The sequence below is a fragment of the Osmerus eperlanus genome, chromosome 20, assembly GCF_963692335.1.
Source record: "Osmerus eperlanus chromosome 20, fOsmEpe2.1, whole genome shotgun sequence".
NCBI lineage: Eukaryota > Metazoa > Chordata > Actinopteri > Osmeriformes > Osmeridae > Osmerus > Osmerus eperlanus.
This window is the reverse complement of record NC_085037.1, coordinates 10679090-10690731: the sequence shown is the minus strand read 5'-3', so window position 1 is coordinate 10690731 and position 11642 is coordinate 10679090. Positions and strand designations below refer to the sequence as shown.

Below are 11642 nucleotides of genomic sequence, written 5' to 3'. Positions count from 1 at the left end.
CATGTGTATCACAACATTGGTAATATGTCAATTATGCTCATTAGTATATTAAATCATGAACTTTGTAGAGATTCATCTTTCACCTTCATGGTTTACATGTGAAGTTGCAACATGATCAGAATATACATAGACAACACATCTTTATGAAACCATTTTAATTTCCAGTGGAGGTTTGTGTTTGTGTACATCTCCATAATATTGTACTGTACATGAGAAGCATCATCAATGACATTAGCCTTTACAAAGACACAGTGATCATCATTCCTTATCTCACAAACACACATGAACAGACCAGGGAATGGCTCTTCAGCGATCAACACTTAAATACCACAACAGGCGTTCTTGTATTTAGCATGTGAGATTGATGTATTTTTTAATTTTTATACATCAAATTTCTATCTCTAAATACCAAGAGAATCACTTAAGGTAGAACATGCTAACCTGTCCCTAGATCTGTTGGGTAAAACCACATCTATGGAGCCGCATGGAGCATGGGTTCCCAGACTCTGGTGAGGAGTGAAACACAAACGTGCTTTTTAAGATTCTTCTTGTAAGAAAGTGAAGGGTGTGGTTGTAGAACTATTCACGATACATCAAGTTTGAGTTCTGTGGTTTTCAGTGCAGACTTGGTCTTTTATTTCTGGAAACAATAGGGAGGGCTCCACTTTTAATGCCAAAAACCTCCCCCCCCCAGGCTCTTCACTAAAAATGTAAACTAAACACGGATCATGCCAATCGGAAAAGCTCTGGAGAACTACTGAAATGATCAAACTAATTCAGCCTTAATGATGACTACAAGATGTTTTGATACAACACACACACTCATACACACAGCTACATTTCCCAGCCCAGAGAAGTAAAAAAAAAAAAAAAAAAACCTGCTTTCAAAACATGTTCAGCTTTTTGCAGGCTCTACTGTCAGGGGTGAACAGCCATCCCTGGACACACCTGTCCCATTCATACCAGAGCACACATGTACCACCCTGATGGACCAGGGACATGCACATGTACACTGGGACCAGGCCATGACAACGCCCAAGGTTACTGAACAATGTAGCAAACAGAAACGTGATGTGTAGAGCTGCCGCAGGACTCTACTGCACATAAGACACTCATCCTCTACCTGTTGTACTCAAATCAATGCACTCGTGTGTAAACGTTGCGTAACGATTCCTTCTGATATGGCCCCAGTCTTGGTGTGAGAGATCAGCGCACTGCTGATAATCATGCACTTGACTTGCGACTTTGAGTGGCGAACGAAGCTGTGCCCGTTCTGTGTGGTTACAGTGCTACCTGTACTGTCTGTATTCCAAGCCGCTTTATTGAAGCCCCTTTTTTACAAGCCTTATACAATGAGATATTTAGGCCTATCCAAAACCGGTTTGGTCCATTTTATAGTACATTTTGGATAATAGTTGCTTCCTGGATCCTGTACTGAGTAGGCTGGTGGTGGGGGGGCAACTCAATTGTCCTAAATTTCTCACCTTCTATCAACTACACAGACTGACTGACAACAGACCCACAGACAGCTAACAACTGAACTTGAAATTTTCATTATGTATAAAACATGCAACTTCAAAACAAGCCCATGCTTCAAATCAGTACTGGTAAGGGAGAGGAGGCAAGGAGAAACTTCTGTGGATGGATGTGTGTGTGTATGTATATGTGTGTGTGTGTGTGTGTGTGTGTGTGTGTGTGTGTGTGAGGGAGGACTCTTGCCAACAGGCAGTATGGCACCAGAAACACATCTTACACAACTGCCAACAAAATAACCGTCTACAAATGTAAATGTTTACGAAAAAAAACAACAAAGGCATTATGCTACAAGAAGTTTTGTAAAAAATAAAAGCCTAAAATTAAGAGAAACATCTTGAGTCATGCTGACATGAACCAAGTCAAAGCATGGCCTTGGTGGGCAGCACCTTGGTTGGAGATCCTTTCCTACTGACAATGGGCCAGGCATGAATCTTAACTGACCAGGCCTTAGTAAGGTCTACTCCAAATGTCTTTTAAGTTCCCAAGAAATCTTTTTATCACATCCTCTGGCCTACATTTAAACATGCAGGCAGAACCAACACTTGGTGGGCTCATATTTTCATTAACAGTAGGGGTGCTGTCTTCTATTGCAGGGGGCCCAGGCACCCTTAGACACCGGACCTGGAGAGCCCACAGGGAAGACGGCACAGCCTTGTGATCTAGAGGCCACCATCTGAATCTGGAATCCTAGCTCTATGAACATGGCACTGCTAAGAACACCCCTCCTTGTGACGTGAGATGGATCAGTCCTCATGATCAAACAAAGGGCTTACCTCACAATCTACCAACTTGAGAATGTCTGACCACAGTTCTATAATGCCTGAAAACAGCAACCACAAAGCAACAAGTCTGTTCAAAGAATTCAACTTGAGTACACACACCATATCTACTAGAAAGGTTGCACGAGACGCACACAAATATTGTGGAGGTTAACTTGTGGCTGTATATTAACAGGAGAGGGTGTGTTTAAGGGAGACCGAGCCCACAGAATGGCAGCCACAGTGAATGAGACACATTTGCACACAGAGTGGACTAGGTTTCCCACCTTCAGTATTGGTTTCCATTGCTGCATATACATTACAGAATACTGGCCAAGCACTGGCTGTATTGTGTGTGAGTGTGAGGGGGGATCATAACTCTTATCCTCCCATCCTCTGGTCAGACTCCCCCCCCCCCCCCTTAAATGACCCTTCCCCCTCTCACCCAACGCACATACAACCATACAAAAATAGAATCAAAGTTAGGTCACGCATCACAAGGATTGCCCTCACCCCACATCCCCCTCTCCCTCAAGATCGATCTCCCACATCAATAAGTGTTTTCAATATGAAACAATGAACACACCCATGTCAGATTCTAACATTTACATGGCTTAGGTCAGTCTCCACAGCATTCCACTCAACCAACTGAGCAATGTGAGAGAAAGATGTGGGGGGGGGGGGGAGAGTCTGTGGGATTGGGGGGGCAGGGAGTGAGAGAAAGAGAGGCTTCTTCTTTAAATTGAGGGTGGAGTGGAGATGTTGTGGACCTCTGTTGCTACTTGAGGATCAGGTGAAGACCCTCCCCCAACTCGTCTGGAGAGGGAGAGAGAGAGAGAGAACGAGAGCTAGCTTAGCACAGGTCAAATCAACATTAGAAAACCAGAGGCTATTCCTTCCCCTGCCATGATACAACATTATGTTTACTGACGTAACCAGCGAGTCAGGTTAGGAACCTACCTTTGAGCGTGCTGATCAAAAAACAGCTCTCGTCGGGTAAGTTGTAAACCATCTGGGACAGAACAGAGAAAACACCAGTCAGGTGTGGTGGAGGGGCAGACTGGGGCAGACTGGGGCAAACTGGGGCAGCCCCTCTTATACTGAAAGCTGGAAAGGGGGACTGGTGGGTTGTGTAACAGACGGTGTACTGTATGGAAATGCCATGCAAACTGCAAACACTCAAATAAAACTGCTCTTCCTGGAGAGATTTCATCAATAAGAAATGTATACAAAAATATATAGGGTGTGTGTGTGTGTGTGTGAGAGAGAGAGAGAGAGTGTGTGGGTGTGTGTGTGCTCTTAACCTGGTCACTCAGGAGGATGTGTATGCCTGTGGGCCCGTGTCGGTAAACCTGGTTGATCTGTCCCAGAGGCAGGCCGCACACACACGCCATCTTACGGATGAGCTCAGCAGCAGTCAGTTCCTCCAGGTACAACGCGTGGTACACTGTGCACACACACACACACACACAGTATTGTTAAAATGATACATTCTAGACGTGTAAAAAGGTGCCCCCACAGTATGCGCCCACGGTATGCGCCCACGGTATGCCCCCACGGTATGCGCCCACGGTATGCGCCCACGGTATGCGCCCACGGTATGCGCCCACGGTATGCCCCCACGGTATGCCCCCACGGTATGCCCCCACAGTATGCCCCCACAGTATGCCCCCACGGTATGCCCCCACGGTATGCCCCCACAGTGGCTGATCTCCGGGCAGACGCACCATGTGAGCTGGAGGGGTTGCTGTGTTCTCCGTTTTCGCTGTCGCATCTCCTCTCCAGCAGGGGGCTCTCGCTGAGGGCCTCCTGACACACGTACACCGTCAACCTGGGGCGCACGGACCTACACACACACACACACACACACATTATGTAATGACAAAAAAACCCACACAACATGTTTCAACTATCAGACACATAAGCCACACACACCTGGATTTAAGTGCATTAAAGAGTCTGATCCCGTCTGCAGGTCCACAGATCTGGACCAAGTCGTCCCGGGTCAACTTCAACAAATCAGAACCTGGAGAGGCAGAGGAGGTCAAAGGTCAGGAGGTCAAGACGAGCAGGAGGGGAAACGCACTTAGAACCAAATGGGGGTTGATATGGGTTTGTTAACACGTGTGTGTGTGTGTGTGTGTGTGTGGGAGTCAGGTGGCTGAGCGGTGAGGGAATCGGGCTAGTAATCCGAAGGTTGCCAGTTCGATTCCCGGCAGTGCAAACTGACGTTGTGTCCTTGGGCAAGGCACTTCACCCTACTTGCCTCAGGGGAATGTCCCTGTACTTACTGTAAGTCGCTCTGGATAAGAGCATCTGCTAAATGACTAAATGTAAAATGTAAATGTATACACACCTGAGAAGTGTGTGAATAGTCTGGTGTAGGAGTTGAAGCGGTTCTTGAGGAGCCACTTCTGCGTGTCCTGGATGGAGGCGGCAGGACCCAGCTGCTGCAGGGGGAACACAAACACACGGGCGTCAGGAGTCTAGCCCGGCTCCTCAACACTGGGGCCCAGCACAACACCTGCCCTGGGGGACTGACCTCCGCGCTGCCCTGGCTGGCAGGCTCAGCCTGGTGACTGGGAGACGAGGAGCCACTGTTTGAACACAGACACGATCAGTCAGGACTCTGATATAGACGTTAGAGACAGGATTTATACACAAGTCTGTTGATGTACTTGAGCATGCCCAGGCAGGTGCTTATGTGCTTACCTGTCTGGTATTGATGAGGCAGTGTAGGTGGAGAGGGGGGTGGAGGTGAAAGTAGGAGAAGCTGCCTGGTTGGTGCTGATGTAGGCATCTGGCCAGGGAGAGCACTGAGGATCAAATAATGACACAAATATAATATATGGATATAAAAAATATATTTCAAATTCAATATAAAAACACGTTATAATGGAGCTCTAACAGAGAACCCTGCCAACGTGGCACCCACCTCCAAGCTTTCGTTCACCATTTACTTACAAGTAGTTGAGGGGGTAGGGAGCTGGGTGTTGCAGGTGGCCGGAGAGGAGAGGCGGCACTTACACTGCCCCTCTTGGCGAGGGAGTCCCCACAGTCGGCAGGGAGCGTGCGCTTGCTCGACTTCTTCAGTTCGTGGTCGCCTGCATCCTCAATGATGGGCTCCAGCCTCATCTGCACAAACACACATCACCGCAATTCAGCATCAAAATACATTTATTAACATTGTGTCGATGGCCAAATTGTTTATTCATTACTCTTTAACTGTTGCTGAGGGTGTTACTTGGCTGAGTGCCGATTTAAAGGGGGAGTCGATACACTGCTAATGATTGGTCGAAGCGTTTGGGCTGGTCGATGACAGCTGAAGCCTGATAGGGTTAGGAGCTCCTACTGACCTCTGATAGGATAGTGGTGTCGTAGGAGGGCTGGTACTTCTCCTTCTCCTGTGCAGTCCGTTTCTCCATCTTCTCCCTGTCAGTCTTCTGCTTCCTGTCCGCCCCCTTTGGCTGGAGACCAGGAGCAGGGAGAGGGAAACAAGGAGTGGGGGGAAATAAAAAGATGTAGCAATAAAAGAAGGAACGAGGAATGTTGGCTGGGACAAAGGGATACAAGAAAAGGTCTAACGTTGAGTGAATTAGTACCTCAGAAAGCATATCTGGTGTTAATGTGTGCTGTGTGCATGCATGTGCGTGTGTGTGTGTGTGTGTGCTTGTACCTTGAAGACTTTGATTTGGCAGGAGGCAGAGTGGAGGTGCTCAGAGTACTCTCCGCCATCTCCCTGTTTGAAGGTGTCGATCTGGATCCTGAAGGGAACCCCCTTCTCCCCCCCGTGTTTCCTGGGAGTGAACTCTGTGCTGATGCAGTGCACCTGCGAGTGGAATGGAGGGGTTAGGCTCTGTGAGTGTGTTGCTGAGTCCTAGCATTGTGCACCGATACAGAGGGGGAGGGATAGCGTTAGAGTGTATGAGATAGTAAGAGTGAGAAAGACAGACAGACAGACAGACCGACAGAGATAGAGACAGTGTTAGAGAGTGTGCAAGAGAGTAAGAGTGAAACAGACAGACACACACACACAGACAGTGTTAAAGAGAATGTGAGAGAGTAAGAGTGAGACAGACAGACAGAGAGAGTAAGAGTGAGACAGACAGACAGAGAGAGTAAGAGTGAGACAGACAGATACAGACAGACAGTAAGAGTGAGTGAGACAGACACACAGATACAGACAGACAGACGGACAGACACAGACAGAGAGAGTAAGAGTGAGACAGACAGACAGTGTGTAATGTACCTGTACAAACACAGAGGCTCTCTTGTTGAGGTCCCAGAGGAATTCGGCAGCGTTGAGCTGAGATGAGTTCTTCTTGGGCTCCACGATGCCCACTGACATGGGGATGTCTACAAACACACACACACAGGATGACATCATTATTACACACACACACACACACACAGGATGACATCATTATTACACACACAGGACGACATAATTATTACACACACAGGATTACATCTTTATTACACACACACACACACACACAGGATGACATCATTATTATACATGCCACAAAGACAGTCAACTAACACTGCCTTCAAACAACCCTAACAGAAGCCTTGGGTGGACAGGAGCCCTTTGTTGTCGCTAGGCATTCTCACCGATGTCTAGGAGACGGTCTCCGGGGCGATTCCACTTCCAGCCCTCCAGCTGCTGGTGCTCTGTGTACTGCAGCCGGCGGTCGTGGAACACCACCCTCACAATGCTCTGCAGCGACCACAACAAACCATAACACAACCACCGCAACACATGATGACCATGTGACTAAAGTTATACCCCCCCAAAAACGAATGACGATACACAAGCCCCTGTAACCACTTGATTACAATAACACAACTGGAAGAAGGACCAACAGCACACTGTTACAAAATGTGTTGGTACAACAAGTCTTATACCACAACCATAACACCATGAACACAACTCACCTTCACCATCTTGTTGTTGAGTTCTGGTAACTCCCCCAACTTCCTGTTGTCCAACAAACGGATCTCATAGGACTGGCCTGAGAGAGCGAGAGGTAGAAAGTAAATAGAAAAGAAAAGAATACAACCTTCACTTTAGTGTGCATAGTCAGTTGACTGAACCCTTACAAACTTGTTGGTATAAGTACAATAAGCGCAGACAGAGACAGAGAGACAGAGAGAGACAGAGAGACAGAGAGAGACAGAGAGAGAGTCACCTTGGTTCAGGTAAGTGAGTGTCTCATCGTGCAGTTTGACGGCGGGCGAGGTGGCAGCACAGAGCACGTACTGGAACGGGGGGTTCTTGGTGTCGCTGTGGGGAGGCAGGCTGGAATCCTCCTGCTTGAAGATGGGCAGTGCCAGCACGTCACTATGGAGACCAGGACAGAGGGAAAGTATGAGAGAGAGAAAGGTAAACAAAACCTTGATAGGGTTCATCGACTGATTACACTATAACTACAGCTTTATATGTACATAGTACTAGGTATCCAGACAAGAGATCAGTCAGTCACAACAAACAGACCAGAACATTACTGAGACAGACTTTGTCCTTAGACCACCCAGACATGCTCCTGAACTGTCAACAAGTATGGGTGTCTGTGCATTTATGGATGTGACAGAGGCCAAGTTGCAAAGACTACCACCTGCTCCTCCCCCCCCCCCTCTCTCTCTTCATGCCAAGGAATGTTGTTCATGTCTTCACTCAAATCTCATGTTAATTAAAAGACCCATCCAGGCAGGCAGGGCAGTCTACATGGTGAGGTCAAGTGTGACTGCAGTTTTAAGCCTGAACCAAACAACATATGGCTTGGTTTTCACATCTGAACCAGAGGCTACCAGCAGAAACCAAAATCCAGCCCAGTTTCTTCTGATCCATTAATTATAGTATATTTACTGTTTATTTCTTGATTACCTACAATGGATGATGTCCAGATAAAGCCTTTGCTCTATGTTTCAAATGATGACCACTCTTTTACACTTGTTCCACCTGTTACACTGTGAACAAACTGTGGCCGCTCCCAGTATACGATCTAGCCACCAGACCGGGCGAAGCCCTGCTGCTATACTCAGCAATGCTGCCCAGGAAAATGCACACGCTATCTGACACTTAAGGCCCTGTGTCCACTGACACACTCAGTAACATTCCGTCCTTACGGAACACACCAGCTGTTATTCTAAACATGAGCCTGACTGAATTACTACTACTACTACTACTACACTCGCTAAACTCAGATATGCTGCCCTGCAAGTGGCTAGGGAGAGGGGTCGCAGAACGACCTGAGAACTTTGCCTCCTTATTCCACAGAAACATTGGACGCGTCCCAATGCTCGTCCTACCATGCTATTTAGTATGCCGGACAAATATTTTGTCCTCAATACATAGAATGTCAAATGCAGCATGCCAAAAATACCAGAATGTCCAGTTGCATCAGGTCGCATTTTGCAGGATGCAAGCCAGCATGCTTTTCTGGCTATTCTGATGGCAAAAGGTACATCACATTGACTGAATTGCACAAAAGTAGTAGTCAACTTCATAATTGTATGCACCCTGCTTGCAACATTACGGACTTTGTAAAGGCAGCAGCATACTGAAAGTAAAAATACAACGGGAGTACAACGGTACTTAGGAATGGTTCGCTTGACCCGATGTTAGTTTCCTCAAGGATCACAATGACTCTTGCTCAGAGACTTGTTGCTCTTGTGGTTAGTGGTAACTGTTTTAAATTTTTTGTACTCGCTGTGATATATTGTTTTTATTACTGTTGCTTGTTTTTTCCACAGGTACACTTGCACGTATAGCGGTTCATGTTGTTTAATTGTAACTTGTTTAACTACATGCTCTTATGGTTCTTCCCTTTGGCACTTACTTTGGTTGTTCACAATGTGTGCTTCATGTTTTGGCTACTCGCAATGTTTTGTGGCTATCTTGTTGTTATGATCAGTGACCTATGCACTTTGTAAAGCTCTCTCTTGGAAGTCGCTTTGGATAAAAGCATCTGATAAATGAATAAATGTAAAAATAAAACAAATGCGATTGAGGACACAGATTGCCACGCCTCGCCTCCCGCATTTCAACACAATAGCTGAACACACTCCTTATCCAGTAATCATCTAGTACAACCATAAGAAGGTACACCTTGTATCAACATCCAGCCAGCCTTATCAAACAAACAAACCACACAATGTTCAATCCAGCTTTAAGATAACCCAGTGATCCCTCGGTACGGTATTATCAATACAGAGCTAACTTGTTCATGTCATATGACAGAGAGCAGGATAGCTTCTTCAAACTTGTGTATTGCAGCCCACCGTGACTGCAACATACAGTTAAGTCATCTTGTCGATGACCACAGTGCTAAGGGTGTAGCAACTCCCTGGCAGAGGTACAGTCAGATCAGTTTGGCAAAACACTAATCCAATAATCGAGCTTCTGGCAAACACAAGTTGGACTCAGAGCATGGGCTTGTCTTTGAGCGTGTGAGAGGGTGACTCGGACCACACCGGGGCAACACTTCCCACCTCTCCCCAATTCATAGTACCGGTAGTAATAATCACTGTCCCTAAATGACCACCTGCTGTGACTCAGCCCCCACCCCGTCCCATAGCCCCAACATAGACTACAACTATACCACACAAAAAGGACACAATGTACACCAAAGTAATGAATTCAGACGGAATTTGTTTATGGATGAGTACGCATTGGGTTTTAGAAAGGCAAGCAGCAGGAACAGTTTGTACCGTCCATCTTCTCTTGTCAAAACATGGTGGATTCCGACTTTCTTTGCAGGAAATGTCCTGCTAACAATTTATTTGAAAGCAAAAATACTTTCAAAAAAAATAATCTCTGTCTAACCTCATACTGTAGGCGCCAGCCCCCAGCTCCTGCCCAATGCCAGACAGGCTGGCATCGAAGTCGTGCACCAGCCCCGACTCGATGGTCGCATCATCCATCTTCAGCACCCAGGCCATCGCTCCCAACTCCTTGTCTTCCGCTTCCACTCGGAGAGTCGCCAGCTTGTTTCAGGGACAGGGGAGCAGCTAGCAAACAAATGTGCTATTGCTTAACTGTAGACGTTGAAAGAAAGTTACGCTAGCCAGCTAGCTCCTTGAGAACTTTGATATGCCATTAGACAGCACTCCACAAGCTCGATCTGTCGCCATATTTTCCCGGAATGAGTTTATTAGGCAGCAGACACAGGAAGACGAACCTAGCTGCCTAATGTTAGCCAACGTAATATGCTGTAGCATGGAGCTAGCTATATTTAAGTAGTTAACGTTAGCCAAAACCAGCTAGCTGCAAGCTTGCTAAAATAAAAATTGTACCTAGTTAGGAGCTTTGAACCTTAGTCGTAGCATACACTAACTTGGTTAGCTAGTTGGCTAGTATGCCAACAATCATTATTATGTAAAAAAGCAGGGAGGATGTTGTTGACAGTCCACACGCCGCATTAACACGCAACGTCCGTCTACTGCTACTGCTGTCTAGCTAGCACGCTAGAAGCAGCATTATGGAACTTCACTTGACACTTGCTTTATTTTATGAGTCGAATCCTAAGCGAAGCTTCCTGACAGCGCTCCCTGTGCCGTCCGAAACCGCTCTCCTTTTTTCATTGCGAACTCGAGCGACCGGTGCTACGGCTCCAGACCCGAGAAATGAGATTCTTTAGATATCCAAAGTGCAGTAGCTGACAACGAACCAGGCAACATCAACATGGCTCCTACCGACTGTCCCTTTCTCATACCCTCCCAAAGCCAGGCGCAGGGAGGATGCCAGAGGGATCGCCGAACCAATCACTGAGCCGCTCTCGTGCCAAGCATACGCTTGTCAACCAATAAGCCACCATAGAGCTTTCGTCATCTACAGAGCCATCCGCGTGCGCGTACACGCACACAAAAGAAAATTTAATGGGCCAGCAGGAGACTAATTACGTCGTTTTTCTGTCTACAGTTAAGTTACTTTTATTTTTGACTAAACAGAAGTTAAGCTGCTGAAACAGTAGGCTAACTCGTTAGAATTAACACTTTAAACCAGCCCCATTGTGTGACCGCATGTTGTCACCTATTTCCATTAGCCTATTGTAATAATAATAATAATACATGTTATTTGGAGGCGCCTTTCAAGTCACCCAAGGTCACCTCACAATAAAAGAATACAGGATAAAAGCATGAAAGACGTTGTATACGTTGCTATCTACACAGCTTTAGTACAAATGTATTTAGCGAGGCCATATATAATATGTCAGTCAGGGGTTTGACGTCTCCTTTACTGCGTGTATCTGCAGTCGTCTTGCACAGGTGTGGTCGTTCGTTCTCGGGGAGCGCTTCAGCTCAGGGCTGTCTGATCTGAGTAGTAGACTGCGAAAATAAGTTCCA

At 46.6% G+C, this 11642-nt stretch overlaps 1 protein-coding gene across 3 annotated transcripts; it reads right to left on the bottom strand.

Moving 5' to 3' along the window:
* Positions 1-138: 138 nt before the first annotated feature.
* On the bottom strand, positions 139-11015 carry ubp1 (upstream binding protein 1). 3 transcript variants are annotated; one of them, XM_062486880.1, is made up of 16 exons: positions 10123-11015; positions 7487-7638; positions 7233-7309; positions 6909-7014; positions 6544-6650; positions 5971-6123; positions 5651-5761; positions 5259-5429; positions 5007-5110; positions 4837-4891; positions 4651-4744; positions 4230-4320; positions 4022-4140; positions 3599-3741; positions 3255-3306; positions 139-3110 (listed from the first exon to the last, which is right to left on the bottom strand). In XM_062486880.1, exons 1-16 carry the CDS (start codon positions 10236-10238, stop codon positions 3073-3075), a joined length of 1689 nt encoding a protein of 562 aa, XP_062342864.1. In that variant the 5' UTR covers positions 10239-11015; the 3' UTR covers positions 139-3072. The 3 variants fall into 3 exon arrangements, with proteins under 3 accessions (XP_062342864.1, XP_062342866.1, XP_062342867.1); XM_062486882.1 differs by having other exon boundaries at positions 4651-4741; XM_062486883.1 differs by having other exon boundaries at positions 5322-5429.
* Positions 11016-11642: the final 627 nt, after the last annotated feature.

Coding starts and splice junctions, on each gene's coding strand:
- ubp1 (XM_062486880.1), bottom strand. CDS start 10,238: ATGGCCTGGGTGCTGAAGATGGATGATGCGACCATCGAGTCGGGGCTG. Junction 4,141..4,229: donor TTTAATGCACTTAAATCCAG/GTGTGTGTGGCT, acceptor GTGTGTGTGTAG/GTCCGTGCGCCCCAGGTTGA. Junction 3,742..4,021: donor CAACCCCTCCAGCTCACATG/GTGCGTCTGCCC, acceptor GTGTGTGCACAG/TGTACCACGCGTTGTACCTG.